The following is a 21,664-nucleotide window of genomic DNA, read 5'->3' on the forward strand; positions in this document are numbered from 1 at the left end:
TAAATAGATGAAAGTGGGCCTCGGGTATGCAGACGACTGGTCTGGGAATGATGTAAATAAAAATAAAAATCTAAATTAAAATTGTCTTTCTTATGTATTCAGGTCTAGTCCAAACAATGTCGTCAGAACGTTATATAACGCATGGGAACTAAAAGAACAGTGTTAATATGTCACGATTGTTACATTATCTCAATGGTCTGATTCGCAACTCTTTGATCCGATACTTTTATGATCGACTTTTAATTAGTATAGTTTGTCTCGCTGTGTGTTTATAAATTAAATCTTAAATGTTAGATTTTATATTTTGTTTATTGTTTCCAAGGATAGATTCAAGTAATAGGTATGTTTGAGGGAAAAAGCAAGGAACAGAATTTAAAAAAAATTCATGCATTTTATCAAATCTAGTCTGCTCATTACAACGGACAAACGCATTCTTTTCGCGTATGATTGGGTATGTATATGACAAATATTTCATTAAAATTCAAACCAATTAACAAATATTTCATTAAAATTCAAAATTCTTGATTAAATTTAGGATGATATTTTATACTTACATCACTTATCCGAAGCGAAATCCCCAAAGAAATTTTAGCCTATTATAGACTTACAAGAATGAGAAATGAATGAAGATACAATTCTCACAGAACTTTTTAGATTAGAATCCGTCAGCATAAACCCAAACGTAAAATGCCATAACATCAACATCCACAAAGGAAAAATATTTTCTACGTGAATATCCGCCGGAATCAAACCAGCTCGGCAAAATATTGTCACTGACCATTTTATCAAAAGCGGAGAGTGGAGAAGAATCTCTTCAATATTTTCGTCGTCGACCTCCGTGGCGTAGTGTACCACTATACTAGGCACAATATACGTCCGTTATCTGGAGTTCTTAGTTGGATTCACAGCGCAGGCAAATATTTGCAAATATGTTCTTGTAATCATAGATGTTTGTCTGCGGTTCTAAGTGTTTTATGCTCATTTCTGTATTTGTATATCCATCGAACCCACGATAATGTTTAGTGTTAACCGTATAATTGTTCATAAAAATAATACACACATGTACCACTGGTAAAATAGTAAAAACTGACCATTTCCTCAAAGCCGAAGTAGTTGTGGATGAAGAGGAAGCTCTTCCACATGGTCTTTTCGCAGACCCTGCTGTGCTCCTCCACCACGAGGTTCCACTGCGGGCCGTTGTTCACGTCGGGCAGGATGTACGTGCAGAATAGCATCAGGCTGAGGAACAGCGGGAACAATCTAGAACAATGGAAGAAGACATCCATTAAAGATACATACTTCCATACATTGCTTAAATGTTACACATAACATTATATAAGCGAAAGTGTGTCTGTCTACTTCACCCGGGGTAGTCAAAGAGTTTAAACCTGGTTCTCAAGAACCAAGGAAATGATAATACTACTATTTTGTACATACCTGAACCACCTGGCAAGGAGCCGGCCTTTGACATCGATGGTTCCTTTCTTATCCAAATCTTGAAGTAGATTGTGTGCGTTCAGAAATCCACTCAGATATAAGAAACTGTCCGTGTAAAGTATTGCTGATCTTCCGACGACAGCCCAGGGCATACCGAACACCTAAAACAATCAGAATATTTAAAATGGAGGAACTTACGATATGTATAGAAGTGGAGGCCCCAAGAAGTTTAGCTGACAAAAGCAAACTAGGTTAGGCTGAGCTTGCCAACCAAACTTCTTCTCTTCAATTCTCTATCTTATCCTTGGGTTTTCCCGGTTACATTCGGAGCCATCACGCTCTAAAGCCTAGAGTTTACGTAAAAAAATAACTATTAAATTTTGATAATTAGGCTGCGATTTCACAGCCGGCCCACTGCCTGACGTCCACCTTCTTTGGGAATGCTATTGTTGTATCCTATTAGCTGTTAAGGCTATGTGTCCCTTAGTCGCTTCGTACGACTTCCACGGTATGAATATGGTCGGGATCACACGTCAAAAAACTCTGTCGTAATCAACATGACTGAGCTGAGGTCGTGGAATGCAACTTAATCAACGAATTCATGGGGAATATTAATGAAAATGTGAACAAAAAATGGTTTGCCAGTGACTTCTCCAAAATCAAAATCAAAATCAAATCATTTATTTAGAAATTAGGACTACATGAAGCTACAAACTACTAGATTTCGGAACGATCACTGCTGAGAAGAATTTCCGGAAGAAACCCATTTAAACAGCATAGTCCCTATATTATGCCAGAAGGGCCTACCATTTTTTAAATATAAATTCTCCATTGCTCATGCTGTATCAAGTAGTTCATAAATCATCATCCATAATGTAGATTTCCTCACAATGTTTTCTTTCATGCCAGTAGTGATATATTACACTTCTAGCAATTGTAGTTGAAATAAAAATATCCCCCATATCCCCCTATAGGAGGAATAGTTTTTGCTGCATCTGCATAGGACGCCACATAGCGGTAAAATTGGAAGCGGCGATCGATACAGTCAGCTTCAAATTAAATTCCTTTGCTAACTGCGAAAGACGAGTTTAAAACATTCTCTGGGGTCATGCTTCTTCCTCTGACCGTACTTTCAAATTAGTTTACAATTTAATAATTAAATACTATAAATGAAATTAATCTAATGAAAGTCTGGTAAAGCTTTCGAAAGAGGATTAAGGAATGCAAATCGTTTAAATTTATCCAAGAGTTTAATCCGTTATAATATCTAAGTACAAATAATTTACAAACCTTTAGATTGAAGCAGATATAAATTGTAAATATTTTTATGATAATTATTATTTATCTAAATTAAAATGTAGACAGATTACTTGATAATTTGTGTTAGGTTGAAAAACTACCATCATATTTTGTTGACTGTACACAAACCTGTTACAAATTTTAGTTTTATTTTTTTCTAAATCCCTTTCAATAGTTTTTCCAGTTTTTAACTTGTATGAACTGTTTCGCACTTCACTTTACCTCAAGCGAATTTTTAATATGCGTAATGCGGGGATCACGTCGATAATAATTCAACTTTGACGAGCTGTGCTATTCAGTATAAGTCAGCATATCTTGAAAATAATTACTCGGATATAGCTATATGCTATTTGCCCGGCCAATGGACCGGTGCCGATGAGTTTCCCCCTTATCGTGCTAAAAATTTTAGCTGCATCGCAACCTCGATCGTTCCGCAATTTTAACCCCCGACGACGCCAGGAGGGGATTTTGATCTAGTTTTTTTATTTTTATGAAAGAGAATTTAATCGAATGTGTTCTTAGTTACGTTTGGAAAATGTGCGTTCAGCCGTTTGATAACCGTCAGCTCTTTTTTACCTGATGAGATGATGCCAGCAACTTCGGTATTGGGAGTTTCTTAAATTTAATTTAATTTGTGTAGTTCCATGTATGTAACTTTATAATAGGGACTTACCGCTGAAAAGTGAACTTTATTGACATAAGGGTTATGTGCCATCGCCATAGACTTATGAGCTATTAGTAAAGCGAAAGCATTGACTCCCCTAATAGCATCCACCCCCTTCACCCTTGTGGGGGTGTCTGATAGGTCGAAAACTTTCTTCAGGTTGCGTTTTAGGGAGAAGGCATTGAGTAATTTTTCGAAATTTGTGTCGCCCTCCTTGCCGTCATCCAGCAACGTTCCCAAGCTGAGCAGTAGGAGAACTGCTAGGAAAAATGTGCTGAAATGAAAAGAGACGTGTGTATATAAATAAAAAGTTTAGTCAATATGTAACTGGATGTGTGCCATCTATACATATTATAAGACTGTAAGTAGGTTATGTCTGTATATAGGAGATATTAAAGAAAAATAATTAAAAACAAACCAAAACATTTTTTTAGAATCCTTGTCTTACCTTCTATTCTAATAGAAAAATGGGTCGAATAAACCTTATAACTATAGGTATTCAACATACACTACACACCACGTTTTCCTCGTGGACTAACTGATATGCACAGCTAGTTGTGCCATCTCAGTATGTAAGTACTTAGAATGAAAATTACTTACATTGACAAGGTCTTGCCAAAAGAATAAGGTCGTTTGGGGTTTTTGACCGTGCACATGGTATTGTGAACCTTGACCCTCATGCCTAGTCCAGCTAGACTGTGGGACAGTTCCTCCTCCAGGTCGAAGCTACTGCAGGAGCTAGGGATGCACACCCCCCAGAGCAGGCTAGAGTAGCGGGGCACGCGGTGACCCATCTGGGGATAAAAAATTTAATTTGAAATATTGGATAACAATTGGTCTGAAATATATATTTCTTTTATCTATGGTACTGAACATAGAACAAAATTAATATTTCTTTTATCTATGCTACTGAATATATCTGTCTCTTTCTCATCTGAGCGTTTTCCCGCTTTTTTCCCAGTAAAGCGTCAGAGTCCGTTTTCTATTTTTTTCCTTTTTCACTTCGCACGATCTTCGCCGCCCTTAGTAGTCAGACCATTGGCACGCATATCCCTCCTTGACGACATCACTTTTTGGGTTTGCCCATTCTGCCAGGCCTCATATATTTGTATAAAAATACATATATTATACGTATACTATAGGCATACCAAAGTTTATTAAAAATCGGTTTAGCGGTTTTGTTTTGAAGGCATAACTGACAAATAGATTAACTTATTAGATCTTTAGATCATTATATTTGAATAATCTCAAAAGTAAAAATATATTAAAACTATCATTATTATATATTCTTGACGTCCAAATTAGTCGTATGTAAATCGATTAAATTACAATTGCATTCTACAAACCAACGACAACACTGCACCAAACTGTCTCAGTCATCGTTTCTGGATTTTCAATAAGTCTTTGTTTTCAGTGTTAGTATTTGGTCAAGGGCTATTGTGTCGCAATTGCAACAGCATTGTGATGTCGCCGGGGACTGATGCTAAATATGTTGACTGACGACTGAGGAATTATAACTAGGGGCCTTCGATCTTGCTAATGTTTTATTGTGTTATAGATTGTATGGTCCGACATTGTTTTAGATTTGTCTTAATTTTAGATGCCGGTGCAGAGACGTGCGGTTGGACAATTTCCAATCTTCCCATTGGGTTATAACCCGGGTACATTTTGGAAACGGAAATAACCGGGAAAGACATCTTTGGTTGCAGTCAAAGTGAGAAGTAGCAAATTCGTCGTTATCACTGAAGCATTCAATGCGGTTGACTGTCCTTGAAGTAGAAATTTTCGGAAAATTCTAGTAGCAAAATTCTATTTAATTTGATATGAGCATCGTCTAAAAAGGGTAACGCCTTTATAAAGCCTTTGCGCACCTTCGCCCGCGTGAATATCCCACCTACCCTATGTCCTTAAGGAAATGGGATGTGTAGATAAAGCGTGAAGAGGTAACAATAACAAAAATAATAAATATACTTAGTTTAACATGTATAGTACTTATCAGATACCATTCTTATCTAAGAGTCTTATCTCTCAGGCGTCCTATGATCATAATATTAAAAATATTTTTTCCGTCTTCGCGTAATTGGGTAACATAAATAAAATAAAAGATCGCGACGAAGACGAACGAGAACCTCTTCTTTTTTGAAACAGGTTAAAATGCTTCGAAACTGGATCTCCGCTAGATCTACAACCCGTCTAACTAGTTCTGTAGGATTACTAGGGATGAAATTGAATGTTGTAAATGTCATTTAAAGCTGCTATCCCAGAATATGCTCATCTATATATGCGATACACAAGGTAAGATTAATCTTCGCAGAAGCAATAATCCTTACTTATTAGCAAACAAAGTTCTCTGTCGTGTCTGTCTGTTCGCGATAAACTCAAAAACTACTGGACGATTTTCATTCACCTATGGATGTGTGAACTGTTTGTGATATGTTTGAACGGGAACTATATGCATACAAAATTTTATAAATCAGTTCAGCGGTTTAGCCGTAAAAGCGGAACAAACAGACAGACATTATTACCTTCGCATTTATAATATTAAGTATGGGTTATTGACTGATAGAAATGTGATGCATTAACATTCACCAGCTGCTTTTATCAGCTTCACTGGACCCACGCCTTTAGCGCGTAAATAATCTCTCAGCCGTCCATTACCCTGGAGACTGGAGATGCAGTTGAACATTTCAGTTTTTTATTCATTTTGTAGGGACACTGGTCTTTATGTACTAGATCCTACTCAAGAAACACGATGTATTTTTACATTCGCCTGAGAGGATATTTTCAAAAATCATTGCAAAATGACCGTTAATACCTAAATATATGTATATGAAAATTTGCACATTCGACATGATATCAATCGTTTAACCGAACCCAATTCGTTTGAGTCAGCTAAAATATCGATGACATAGTTGCACTTTTGTGAGTTGTGCAATGTGATAATGGCGACGATCCGGTGAATAAAATAATCGAAATCTACGAATGGGTAATTTCTTCTCACAAACTGAAGAATATTTTCATGGTCTTTCGACATATGTATGCGGAATTTGGTTCTTGCCTTAGAACAGGACCTATATTTTTGAAAATAATACCTATATTTTTTAAAAGCGAACGAATGTGACATGTATAACAAATCCATTTAAAAAGGACCTATATTTGTTGACGTCTGTGGAGAAAAGGCTGCGGTGAAGTTTGTTGCGTCGCTTTTTTTCACCTGCGCTTTAAATAGTTTAAATAATTTTTTGACGTTAATTAGTGATGTACAGAAGCGGTGGTGGTGTAATGGTTAAGACGCCCGTATGTGGATGGAGGTTCGAATCCTACTCGTGCCACATGAGTTTGTATACAAATCTGACTCATATGTAGTAAATTTCATCGACCATCACTTCCGGTGAAGGAAAACATCGTGAGGAAACCTGCACACTGGTTGATTCTTATTAACTTGTGTGTTAAGGCAATGGCAAACCACTCCATTATTAATGCCAAGAAAGTTGTTGTGTGTATTTCATTCCACGTAATGACCACGACCCTCAGCCATGAGGAATACGACTATGAAGAAGTGATGTACGTACATGTATAAATTATGGAATTTGGATTTGAACACAATTACTTCCTATGGATATCGTAGAAAGCGACTATAAACCCTTGACAGCAAATAGGCAACGACTTTAAATCTATGGTTCCACGTTTCAAAGCAAATAAACCAATGCAAAGTCTGAACAATGGTCTGACGTGGCAACGCAAAGGACTAGATCTGAAACTTGACAAAATAACCCAAGGCCATGTCCACTAATAATAAGCTATTAGCCATTCGTGACACAACTATCAGATAATCGTGGAACAGAAATTAAGGTGTGGATATGGACAAATTGTTTCCGTTTGGCTTTTTGTGTGAATCAATTGACAATGTTGAATCCTGTAGCATTTCAAGACCAATCGTGATAAAGGAAAATGTTTATTCAGAAAATAGATATATTTACGTACTTACGTATACTATCTTGACTATTTCTGAAAATAAGATAGCAAATTAAACGGTTCAGTTAAATGATTTGAAAGTGAAGTGGAGACAAAAATTAGGAATGAAAGTGGAAACAAAAGGAAGGAACCGGGAAAATGCTCAGATGAGACAGAGGTTCAGTGAGATTTCTTTTTTCACATTTACTTAATAATACAGTTATGAAAATCTGACATACGTAAAGTGATGTCTACAGCTTTTGCAGCTTGATTACACTGTGAGAGTTTAATCGGTACTGAAGTCAGTGTATCTAGAAAAAGGCTTTTGGTATTCGAATGAATGAATGAATCCATGAATGAATTAACGAATGAATGAATGACTTATTGCTAGGAAGGAATGGAGTAACAGATCATCTTATTCAAAATTCTTCTTACGCTATTCTCGTGCGATGTACATATATGTATATATGTATGATGTTCTCATACAGTGTAACCGCAATATAAACTAATTGTAAAACAAAACATATTCCTAACGACGCCATGCTTCATTTTATAGTCTTACATTTTATTGTGATTGATTGATTTGCATTTGTGAAGAATTTTATTGTTTATTACTATGCTATTTTGAGATTTTAGGTGAAGGGTAAATTGACGAATCCATACATTCTAAGTAAATGTATTATTTGCTTTAGTTTTCATTCTACGTGACATATTTATCTGCTTTTTGTAATTTGCTTCCTTCTGTGTATCTATTTAATTTTTACGTTTCAAGACATGTACTAGTTCATCTTCAGACAAACAATGTTTTTGATTGCCTGTCGTTTTATATTTTCCGTGTGTCTGTTTTACGTTCGAAGATATAGCGTACCTACTGACCATAAACATTTTTCAATCAATCAAAATAATGCTATTTGTGAAAACAGGTAACATACTTATTATATTATATATACGTATTTTTTTAAAACGCTATTTTCAAACCACATGTACTTCAACTATTTATAATATCACTAGTCACTACATATTATAAAACAAAGTCGCTTCCCGTTGTCTGTCTATATTTAGACCTTTAAAACTATGAAACGGATTTGGATGCGGGTTTTTTAAATAGATAGAGTGACTCAAGAGGAAGGTTTAGGTATATAATTTATTATGATTTAACCCGAGCGAAGCCGGGACGGGCTGCTAGTTCTAATTAAAAAGAAAGCAAAATGAAAGAAAAAAAAAAGACAACACTTGAGCGGTCCCAAGCTCAACAATTAAGGAAGGATTTCCCGAAATTTCTGCAGGACCGGATATAAAACACGTCCACACATTTGGCACGTGTAAAATGTTCAACGGCGTAATGATAACATCAATTAATATTAATCAAAGGAAGACGATTCTAAGAACAAACGCACAGTTGAATGGAACGAGCGAATTTCATGAAATTATCTGAACATAATTAATGAAGTACTGAACGAATGAAAGTGAAAGTGAATGAATTGAAACGTGAAAATTGTTAATATTTGGAATGATAATAAATTTTCATGCAAAATCTACGAACGGCTTTAGATGAAATATATGAACCTATGTGAAGTAATTAAACATGAACTAAAATAAAATTAATGGCTGAGGATCTTTCCTCAGGAAAACGCGCAGATAAGAGAGAGACTTAATTATATAATAAGGCAATCTAGCTCACTACATCTTTCATCGTCGAAGATGGATCTGAAGAGGTGTGATGTAATATTTTCCAAGTAAGTACTGGGTACTGGCCTATCAGTACTAGTAAAAATATAGCTAAATATGTTAGTCAAATTGCATAGCTACTTACATCAGTAACATTGCTTCTGATATAATGTCCACTATGTATCAGGTAATCCAGCTCACGATATCTCTCTTTGTCGAAGGTGATCTGGAGAGAAGCAAGGCAGTATTTCCCCTGGACTGCCCCGTCGACGCTGAGGCACTCGTCGAAGTCGCCATATTGGTTCCCGTTGCCGCTCAGGATACCCGAAGGAGGCTTCGCTGTCGCATCGAACACTGGAACAAGGAATTAAACTTTTAAATTATCTATTATATTATTATTAAATATCCAGTCACGTGTGTAATTTAATTAAGGTAACTTATTATAAGACACTTGGGTCTATGGTCTTTATTTCACACTAGATGTTGCCCGCGGCTTCGCTCCCGTGGGAATTTTGAGATAAAATGTAGCCTATACCAATCTTGGATAATGTATCTAATGGTGAAATAATTTTTGAAATCGGTTCGGTAGTTTCGGAGATTACCCACCCCAAACATACAAGCTCACAAACGCTTACCTCTTTATAATATATAATAGTATAAATATAAATTATCGCACACAATTCGTACCATCCCGTATTTTTGGGTTCCATGGCCAAAAAACAAGAACGGATATATATACCTTATAAAAAACCTAATAGATAAAAACTATGTAACAAAATAATTGCGTACATAAATCTAACCTTCCTTCCTGTCCTTATGTGACACTAAGTTATGTCAGGTCTATTTGCGAAATGTGTATCGGTGGTGCATCCGAAATGCGCCACGAAGGTAAATAGTGACGTGCTTTGTGCGCAGGCGCATATGGCCGGTACATTTGTCATTCCAAAGAGCTCCAGTGTGTACGGATACGGAATAATAAATGTTTTTGTGTCTCACTGTAATTGTTAATTAATTGTTGTTTTTGTTTAAGGGCACGCTTATGGGATATTCGCTTGTTGAACTTGTTAATTTCCTGGCAGTTAAGGGGAAATAACTAAGTAAATTTTATGTCATCAATAATAATAATAATTTAATAAAGTTATATTTACTTTATTTTCAGAATAAAAGAAATAAAGATAATCTCCGGAGACAATTAAAAATGTAACTAAAAATAACTACTTCAATATAAAAATAGTATATACATGATTTTTAGTCATTTCCAGTTGGTTAAACACACACAATTTGGTATGTGTCCTGCTGTAAATGTCGTACGTGGTGGCTAAGGGATAAGAACAACTTTGGCAGCTAATAGGCAAAAATATTCTCAAAGAGGCTTGATATATCAGACAGGCGGCCTGTCTTTAGTCTCATTAAGTCCAGTGTAAACGTCCGTAGTATAAAAACGTCCACATTATTAAGTACTTCACACTGCGTTAGTGAATTTGTTCATTGTTTACTAATTGTCCGTCGGAAATTGAATATTGATAAACATTCCTTGTTTGAAGTAGCAATGTCTCTTTGTTTGTTTTCGGAGCAGAAATAATTTATTTTCACGTAAAATAGTCGGATTTTTGTCATCCATACTAATACTAATATTATCAGGGGAAAATATTTTTTCGTTTGTAACTAATAATCAAAAACTACAGGACTGATTTTGATGAAATTTTGGCACATAGACGAAATCTTGAAGAGTTAACATAGGTAACATATCTAATATTTATATTGTCAAACAAAAATTTTGTTTCATGATCGAAAATATTGAAAATCTTCTACAATGAGTGCGCCTTTGTATAATAAAACTAAGTACATGCATTTAAATGTATAATAATAACACATAGACATCAAATATTTTTTTTTAATAGAATTTAATTAGTAGAATAGGAGTCTGAACTTTAATTACAAGTAAGTATGTGATTCCGAATTGATAAATTAACAACGCATATTGTTTTTGTATTTCTTATATATCTCTTAAATCTTCAAATCATTTAGGTAATTTTTGTCATTTTTTTACATAAAAGAAAACAAAATATTAGTCTATTATCACGGAAAAGTAGAAAATATGTTACTATTTCCATACGAAACAGTTTTCACTAAAGAGTGTGAATGTATGTATTAATCATTAAATAGAGGGCACAATCTTAAATAGTCTCGCTTAAATAATTAAGGTCATGAATATTTAACTAATTCACCGAGGGTTTCGGTCCCAGTCACAACCATTAGCTATTTTGCCGGATTTGAATGTATTACTGTAAACAACTTATATCCAAGACTTCCTCCGCGTCAGATGATTTTAAAATTAATTTGATCTACACTAATATTATAAAGTGGAGTGTATGTTTGTCTCTCGGAACTACTCCACATAGTTAGAATTTTACCAGAAGAAGAACATTATGCCTGAGTATGTATAGGGCATTATAATTTTTAGGATTTTATCTCGTCATTCCTATTGAGTTGTTATACCTAGTTGAAATATAGCTAAGAAACACGGTGATAGATATTTTTTTTTCTACTGAAATAATAAATTCATGTGATCAAATAAATACATGAACCCACACAAACAACACATCCTCGACCTCGGTGGCGCAGTGGTAAAGTTCTTGCCACTGAACCGAGAGGTCTCGGGTTCGATCCCTGGTCAGGTCATGATGGAAAATGATCTTTTTCTGATTGACCTGGGTCCTGGATGTTTATCTACTTATGTATTTGTTATAAAATATGGTATCGTTGAGTTAGTATCCCATAACACAAGTCTCGAACTTACTTTGGGGCTAGCTCAATCTGTGTGATTTGTCCTAACATATTTATATTTATTTACACAACGCACTTAAAGGCCCACACTAAGCACACTTTTATCGCGGGTCCGATGGACACAAATACAGAAACGGCCATAACACACCCAGAATTGCAAACAAAAGTTAGGAATCAAACACAGGACTTCCAGTTAGCGGGCGGGTGTGGAGAACACTACGTCACGGAGGTCGTCATCAAAGTAGGGCTGTTAGGGAAAATAATAATGTTTTTCCAAAAAAGACTGCTGTCATTGAACCTTACTTGCTTTGATCAAAAAATATATTTTTGACAACCTTTATCGGCATTCACGACGCGTCCTGAAGACGGCACAAGACTGTTGATTAGCTTGTGTGTCAATGACGCAAGAATCTAATCTACCATCAGCTAGGCTTTGTATCTGTATATATGTCGGTGCATGGTAAAGGAAAAACCGAGACGTGACAAAATTCCCGTTTTTTTGGATATTCAAATTCAGTTTTTGTCTCATTTGTGTTGTTGTTAGGTACCTATTTCATGAGGGATGATGGATGCTATTTTAAAACTAGTAACTTTTAAAAATATTTGAGATCATCAAAACAAGCATTTGATGCGTCGTAAGATATATTTTGTGAAACCTTGTACAGCAAAGTGAGATGGTTATTGTACAGCACTTGTACAGTATTAAACTTATCTGAAGGCGTCGCTACTGTTAAACAAAAAAGAAAATTTTGCAATTTACTTCAAATTTTGGTTGCCAGGTCCAACAGCGTAGTAATTCTGTATGCTGGGTTCACTTTACGTTGACATTGATTGCAGCAGTGACAAGGTCATGGTCTGGTTTCGGAGCTGACCGCAATCTTTTTTATTTTAATAATGAATATTCATACATTCATTCAGTAAACCGAGTGAAATGAATCCAGGAAGACATGAATGAAACTAAATTACTTCATTAGGTCAGTCATTGTAACTTTTGGTTCCTGTCCTAGAACATATATCCTCCCGTGGGTGTCGTAAGAGACGACTAAAGGATATAGCATTGAAAACGGGTTGTCGTTCGGTGTCGTTATTTCAGTGGAATCTTTAAAAAAATGTTTTCATTATTCGGGGCCTAGGATTCGGAGCATCACAGCCGAGATTGCAAACAGGTAAATGTGATAATGTAAGAGAGAGAGAGAGAATATCATTAATTAACAACTACTATTACCATTTTTGGAATACACTGATTAATTAATTGTTAATCGTATTCTAATGGCAAAAGCCCGAAAAAATCGTTAATTTTTTTATAAATGCTTACATTTACCAACCCATGCCGGTAAATCCTAAGATTTTCTGAAAAAACCTAAGATTTACCTGTATACGGGCTTTTATAGTAACATATACACTAGAATTAATCCATATCACCACACATAACACCTAATGAAACTTCATAGACTGACTTGTCTATGAAAAGTATTATGTTACAGTATACATTAGACATATTTGTATACAAAAATGTATAGTACAAATAAAATTTGAACCTGAGACCGATTTGTTTAGACATCTTCAGCGCTAGAAAAATTTTTGATGTATTCGTTGCTCTCTTCATAGTCTTATTCCTCATGGCTGAGGGTCGAGGTCATTACGTGGAATGAAACACACTTAACGACTTTCTTGGCACTATTAATGGAGTAGTTTGCCATTGCCTTCTCCATTTCACACCACAAGTTGATAATCAACCAGAGTGCAGATTTCCTCACGATGTTTTCCTTCACCGGAAGCCAAGTGGTGGTGATGAAAACTACACATGAGTCAGATTGGTATACAAACTCAACGAGTAGGATTCGAACCTGGGACCTTTCGGTTCACGGGCGGGCGGCTTAACCATTACACCACCTCTTCGTATACGTTGCTAGTTAGGTCAAAATCTTGTGATTTTGGTTCACTGTTCAGCACTTACTCAATAATGAATATGATGTATTGTGTAATCACATGCGGCTGGCACTAACTTTCAGTTTCATTGATCAACCAATCGTGTTTATATGAACGTTTGAAAGTCAAGACCCAAATAAAAACTGAACAAGTATAAACATTTACACTTTTTTTTACCTATTATATTGTCACGTCTATTTCCCGTGAAGTAGGCAGAGACTAGGGATAAACTTGCCACGATCCTGACAAATCTTACTTGCTTCTTCTATTACTTGCAAGGGGTTTCGAGCAATCTATTTGGATTAAACACCACCCTGTTATATTTATTTAGACTTAAATATGATAATGGAAGATCAGGTAGTGCGAATGTGGAGCAAACTATTTTTATTTAATTTTTTAACTTTTCAAATTAATGCCTTGATCTATCTAATCACGGATTATTGATTTGTGTGGCAATAATAATATTATATATTATGGATGGTTTTTAAGATACTCAAATTAGAAGTAAGTAAGCAAGTCTAATCAAGTCAGGTTACATATACTAATAAGATGAAAGGATTTCATTCTGTTCCGAATGGGTCTTTCGAGGACCTACAAACTCGACCGAAACAAATTTTCATTGAATTATATTAAATATTAGCCGCTCATCCCGGCTTCGCTCGGTTAAAACCATAATAAAAACCTGAAGGTTTCGCCTGAAGGATTCATCAAAACCGACCCGAGTAGTTTTTGAGTTTATTCATTACAAACAAAAAAAAAAAACAAAATACAAATATTTTCCCTTTGTAATATTAGTATGGATATACTATAGATTTTATATTTAAAATAATTTGTGACATGTTTTAATTTCAATATGAATATAATCTCTAACTTACGTGTGATTTCATCCAATTTCACTTAGAAACGGATACAATCGTAATAGTTCAATTACTGACCTAAATATTTAGCATCAAAATGTGTAATTCCAATAAGGTGTCGTATTTCCGCGGAACTGACACAAAATTATTAATTTTGGCCACTAATTGCCTTCGAGTAATTTGTAAATCGATTCAAATGTATTAGCAATTTTATGATATCGTCATGGTTTTGCAAATGTGTAGCTTGTACACCGATGCTTATCTGAATCCATCTTTCTATGCTTATCTAAATCTATAACAAAATCTTAAAAAAAGCAAAGTTTTGTATTCCTATACTTTACTCAAAAATTACGGGACAGATTTTAATGAAATTTTGCACAGAGATAGAACAGACCTTTAAGAGTGACATAGGCCACTTTTTATTTTGATAAAATGCCACCGACGACGTCGCCGGCGACCGAGGGGTTGTTCAGTAATAGTCTACTAAAATATGTGTGATGATAATAACAGACAAGAAAACAAATCCTAGATATTATCTTCTTTCACACTTTCTTCATTTCAAGTTTCAGTGCATATCTTAAATATATATATAGGTATAGACGAATTATTTACCCAAAAAAGTTATGAAAATTGAATATCTAACATCAAGACTGTGCTCAACAAGTTATCTACTAAATCGGCCGCTCACGTGTCTATGACATAATTTGCCAACCCATAAAACACATACACTGACCAGACACCAATCAAAATACCCGCATGCACTTTTCACGAAAATAAACAAAAATATTACTTTTCAGCGCCCAAAGCTCTAAGTTGTCCAGGCCGTCCAGAAACATTTGGCTGTCGATCCTGCACTGTTCATTGGTCCCGTTTCTCGGCACAACCACTTTCGGGAATCGATTGAAAAGGTTCATAATATTCACTTGAGGGTAACGTTCGATGGATTCATTTCTCGCGGTCAGTCTGAATATTGTGCCGTTTAGAATTGATTCTGTGAGGAGGCTTTTCGGCGGGAGGGTGAGTTCGATGCAGTCGCGGGCCGCGGCAGCCGCTGCCAGCAGCAGGACGACGCATGCGCGCGCATCCATTGCGGAATACTCAATGATAGGGCGCGCGCGCAGCGCTGGTATAACTATGAGTCGGCGACCTACGGGCTAAGACCGGGTGTCACTTTGTTGACAATGGAGTTGGGAAATCGATTTTCGGCTATTGTTTTGATGAAAATTGACGATCGTAGTTTCAATGTTAATTTTTTTTTGGTACGCCGTTTAATTATATTAGAAAGATATTGTGTGAACATTTGGAGTCAATAACCGAAAAATATTAATATTTTGCAAAAGAAAAATGACAATTGTTAAACCTATACCTATAGTACCTATCACGAAGATTGTAACAAAATAATGTTACTTAATAGATAAAATTTAATTTGGCTATTGACGTAGGTATCCCACTGCTGGGCAAAGACCTCACGTTCCTTATTCCACATATCTCTGTTGAGGGCAGCCTGTTGCCACTCCCACAGGAACCCATCAATATTATTCCGCCATCTTTCGTGGTATCTAAATCAAAATAAATTAACAAAACTTCACACGTATATTAAAAATAAATTAAAATAAAGCATCGTGTTGCATAGTGCAAAATGCGCCTACACTGCAGTCTAGAGTGCAGCGACCTCGTAGCGTGCAGTAATATAAGTTCATAATGTAATGATACCGTCCAGTCACAAACACAGTGCCTTTTTTGTTGCCTAAAGTTATTTCCAGCGTCTGAAACTGGAGTAGGGACTTAATTGTTTTTTTTTAAAACCAAGTCTTTTAAATAGTTAGGCATTGAAAATAAAAAAAAAAGATGGAAATGATTTTGATGTAATTAGGCAATTTTTTTAAAGATGTTAATTGACGCATTTAAGGTTTCGCAAAAGCATTCAGGGATTTCTGATTCGATTAATCTGATGCAGACACATTATGTTGTGTTCGTGTCAATCGAGCCAAGTTTTTTTTTTGCTGTTGACCATTCACGCACATTTATCCACTTACTTACATTTATTAACGGATTCTGGGCTACGTCGCTTAATGTTTGAAGAAGGAAACGGGAAAACGTTTATATGAGAAATTTTTTTTGGCGTGTGGTACAACCATAGAATAAGACCACTCCGTATCCTAACATGGGTATCGTAATAGGCGACTAAGGGATATATAACCTTCATAGCTAGCTAGATAGACAAGAATAGCATTCCCGAAGAGGGTTGACGTCAGGCCGGTTTTACCACCGGCCTAATCTATGTAGAAAATTTTGCTGTGATATTACTATGACAGCAAATTTTTTTCCACGGCGGCGACGCGTCTTTTCTGCCAATTCAACTATAAACACTCGAGGTAAAGAGAATTAGGGTGCGTTGCACCAGTCGCCTTTGACGTTAACTTCAACCTGAGCAGAAAAAACGACAGGGGCGCGCGTGTTAAAGTTAATGCCAAAGTTCACTAGTGTCATCCACCCTTACATTTGAAATTTTAACATTCAACGTTAGTTATATTGACGTATATGAAGAAACTATTGCGGTGAAGTTTGTTGCACCGCTTCTTCTTCCCCTGCGCATTGGAAGCCGGCAAGACAGTAGGCTAGGAATAAATTTTTGACGTCATCAAAGAATGTATACCATACAATGTTGAAACATAATATTTAATGTCCTACTAATATTATAATGCGAAAGTTTGTGAGGTGTGTGTATGTTTGTTATCTTTAACGCAAAATCTATAGACGGTTTGTTATGAAATTTGGTACACGGGTCGAATATAGCCTGGAATAAAACATAGGGTACTTTTCACCCCGAAGTTCCCATGGGAGCGAAACCCCGGGGAGCAGTTAGTATCATATATATACACAAAAAATAAAAATAGGTGTTATTAAACTATCTCCAAATTATTTCACTCTCATCTAAAACTCACATTAAAGTTATCAAACATTAAAAACTCCAAAGTCATCTTCGAATCGATTAGTAAAATATAAGAACTAAGTATTAATTAATTGACGCATTATAAGATTAATAACGATTTCCTTGAATTTCTTAATAGTTTTATGATTTTTTGTGATGATTGTGCATGTATCACAATTACTAGCGACCCGCCCTGGCTTCGCTCGGGTGCAGTCTAAACCTTCCTCTTCAATCTCTGTCTATTAAAAAAACCAGCATCAAAATCAATTACGCAGTTTTAAAGATCTAAGCATACAAGGACAGTATATTTAATCTGTTTTTCGTTTTTATTTTAATTATTGTAATGTATCATTGTGTAATAATTTTGATTCCTATCCATTCATCAACATCGAGTGTGTTATTGCTAACACTGGTGTCAGATTTTTTCAAGTCGCCTAAAGACATCTGATATGACTTTTTACGACTACCCACTGCTATCAAGTTGTGAATAGTAGCACTAGTGAATGGAACTTTCAACCAGTGTGCAGGATACCTCACAATGTTTTCCTTCACCGGAAGCAAGTGGTCTCTGAAAACTACTAAACATGAGTCATATTGGTATACAAACTAATGAGTTTGTATGTGTGCCAAATGTGGCACGAGCAGTACTCGAACCTGGGACTTTTCGATCATAGGCCACTATCGCCACTACCGCTATGAATCCTATACAAATGGATAATAACATCCAAATTGATGACAACTCAAGTCCACGAGCACCAAGTGGGTCTCACTTGTTTACTAGTTAATTGATTCGCTGAATAATCACAGTCTACTAAACTGTAATTAATTAATGCATACGTTAAGCATCCAACTTAGATTATTATGTTCTGTACTGTCATTACTGATTTACAAGGAGGAGTTTGTTAAACAAACTTTTATTACGTTCCTCCTGGCTAAGAAGGGAGGGAGGAGGTGATATATTTTTGTCCCATAAAGCCCGTAATTTACAAAGATCGCCAGTGTCGTAATATTTGGGAGTAGCAATGCTGTTCCACCACACGCGAACAGGTTTATTCGTCAGAAATAATAAGGTTAGGGTCGACTATGTATTTATTGTGGGATTGCAAAATTTGGTGCGTACCGCTTGGCTCTCCATCTATATTTCCATCTTTGAAACTTTTAAAAATAAATGCTATATTATAATATTTGGAACGAGTTCAAACGTAGGCATAACAGGAATTTATTTATAGAACCAATAAATACAAAATACCGAAAACTATAAATGCCTGAAATAAACAAAAAAATGGGGATCTTCATCATCGTAAAGTGACTCCTAGTTGTATATAAAAAATGTGCACGAATATAACGTACAAGGGTACGTAGTTATCAAGTTATATTCGTGCATTCGTCTCCATTACAAAGTTTAACAGTTTAATTATTGTTTAAATTTATAGTCGATTTTCATTTAATTTAGGTGGTTATCAGAAAACATAATTATGATCCGTGTTATTTTTGTACAATATTCTACAAAAAAATTACGGCTTGGCAAACAGAACGCGTGATGTTGAAAACCTGAGTAATTACTCATATAAAGTTAAATTTAATAATTGAAAAGAATAATAAAATCTGCAAAAATCAGAACGAATATATATATATATATATATATATATATATATATATATATATATATATATATATATATATATATATATAATAGAGGAGCACAAGACCGGAGTCACAGGGAGCAACACAAAGGTCGGGTGTCCACGCCTCTAGAAGTTCACGTGTAGTAAACGTCAGCGTCCACAATCCGGACTACGTGACGAGACTGACTCATCGAAAGGGCGAGTTCATTTTCTTTCGAGTGCAATTAAAATTTATCGTTACCATTTATATCAATAAGACAACCTGTTGACAGAGATTGCATTGAGGATTAAATTATTGCTTTTGTATTGTAATAATTGTCCGTAATTGTATGGTTATAACTAAAACGCGTCTGTCTGTGTGAACGCGATTAATTTCAATTAAAAAAAAAATTCGCAAAGTATTTTGTGTGACATATGAAATGAAAATAAAATGTATTTATAATCTTTTATCTAGGCGAGTACAACTTGCACTTGACTCTTCACACCTTCGGATAGGTTTCGAGCAATTTGATCACTACATTAATCTTAAATTGATTAAACTGGTTTATATAAACTTGGATTTTATTTTTTGTTCAAAAATAAAGAAATTATATTACTTGCCAGTATTCCTTGCCTTGAATCGAACCTGTATTCTCGATAAGGAATTCGTCGGTACTAGGTCAAGCTAGGTCATATCATCCGATTCATTTCGACGACGGACCAACATATATACATAAATTACATATTCACGAATTGTATTTACGAAATTTGACGCTGAGCTTGGTCTAATTTCTGGAAAATATTGTTTAAACGAATCTTCTTTGGTTCTATCATGGAACTAACTGTTGATGATACTTACTAGTGACCCTAGTAACATAATTGCCATGCCATTTGGTATCCGGCGCTGATTGGATACGGTAGGCCTAAAAACATGCCCGATCCGCCGGACCGGATTGCAATCCCTAGTGGCAATGAAGTCTTTGCACAGATCTTAAATTTTTTGTCGAGAACTTGTTGCGTTATTCCACGAGAAAATGTACAATATGGAGAGAATCCATCGTCCCTTACGACGTATTTATTATGCGTAACTATAAATCAAAATTAAATTAAATCCCATTCGCTAGAATACAGCTGTCTGGTTTCTAAATGGCTGAACATACATTTTGCAAACATAGCTAAGAACATTCTCGATTAAATTTCCTCTAAAATAAAAAAAAAAGACTAGCTCACAATAGGTTCAATTTTATTGTTTTTATTTATTTATCGTTTGGCTGCTGCGGACAGACATACAGATACACAGACACGTTAAAATTATAACTCAAAATTAGCAAAATTGTAACTTAAATTATTAAAATTATAATTTAAAATGAGCAAATTAAACGTCTCAAGATAGGGTATGATCACACGTCAGCTGGCTCTGTGTGGTCTCATAGTGAATAATCAAATAAGCACAACTCGCGGTTCTGTCTAGTTGGTTGTATTGATTTTATCCCAAACAATGCAACAAGCTTAAGCAGATGAATAGTGTGTTATTAGCCAAATCAGTGCGGTTGGTGGTCGAAATGAGCTAATGCAGATTGTGGTTAAACAGGGAACAATGCTGTGGTGTTTGATTTTCGACAGTGTATTAATTTCTGAAGTTCGACTGAAATTTAGAATACATCTGTGGAGTAATTTCTTATTAATTCCTCTTCTCTTGATTTCGAGATATCAAATCTTGCTTTCAGTTTAGAGATGTGTTGGTCTGGAAAAGTTTTGGGAAATTCTCGAGTTTCATAGGAAATTTCTGATGAGAACTTCTCAAGAACATTTCTCATTTTAGAACATTTTTCGGTGGCATATAATTACGCTTGGAAGTGCGGTTGATTTTATATTTATGTCCTAGTTTGTACCACATGATGTTTGTACACCAATCTGACTCATTATTTTATAATAAATAAATAATAAATAAATATATTAGGACAAATCACACAGATTGAGCTAATCGCAAAGTAAGTTCGAGACTTGTGTTACGGGATACTAACTCAACGATACTATATTTTATAACAAATACATATATAGATAAACATCCAAGACCCGGGCCAATCAGAAAAAGATCATTTTCCATCATGACCCGACCGGGGATCGAACCCGGGACCTCTCGGTTCAGAGGGAAGCACTTTACCACTTCGCCACCAAGGTCGTCTAATAAGTTTTCATAGACTCGCTTTCGTTGAACTCAAACTCAAATATCTTTATTGCAGTAACTGTGTAGTGAAGGAATACATCGTGACGAAACCTGCACTCTGGTTGATAAATGTATAACACCTATTGTTTGAAATGTAGAAAGCGATGAAAAACCACTCCATTAATATTGCCAAGAGAATTGTTAAAGTGTATTTCATTCCACTGGATGACCACGAGCAATGAGGACCATATACAGATTTTGTTGTAGACCAGCAACCTTCAAGACATTGAAGGTCTAGTACGTGACAGCGTATTAGTATAATTTAAAATACAATAGACAAAAAACTAGGGACACTTGCGACAGAAG

The 21,664-nt window shown here is 35.4% G+C and overlaps 1 protein-coding gene across 1 annotated transcript in view; it reads right to left on the reverse strand.

The window, feature by feature from the left end:
* Positions 1-15,708, reverse strand: part of drd (drop dead) — a 21,536-nt gene extending 5,828 nt beyond the window's left edge. The window contains exons 1-6 of the mRNA XM_053744074.2: positions 15,386-15,708; positions 9,168-9,376; positions 4,001-4,194; positions 3,410-3,674; positions 1,438-1,598; positions 1,092-1,260 (exon numbers count right to left, since the gene is read on the reverse strand). Coding sequence (XP_053600049.1) covers positions 1,092-1,260; positions 1,438-1,598; positions 3,410-3,674; positions 4,001-4,194; positions 9,168-9,376; positions 15,386-15,683 — 1,296 coding nt within the window. The 5' untranslated portion in view covers positions 15,684-15,708. The remainder of the gene's footprint in view (positions 1-1,091; positions 1,261-1,437; positions 1,599-3,409; positions 3,675-4,000; positions 4,195-9,167; positions 9,377-15,385) is intronic.
* Positions 15,709-21,664: the final 5,956 nt, after the last annotated feature.

The sequence above is a fragment of the Plodia interpunctella genome, chromosome 4, assembly GCF_027563975.2.
Source record: "Plodia interpunctella isolate USDA-ARS_2022_Savannah chromosome 4, ilPloInte3.2, whole genome shotgun sequence".
In the NCBI taxonomy this organism is placed as follows: domain Eukaryota; kingdom Metazoa; phylum Arthropoda; class Insecta; order Lepidoptera; family Pyralidae; genus Plodia; species Plodia interpunctella.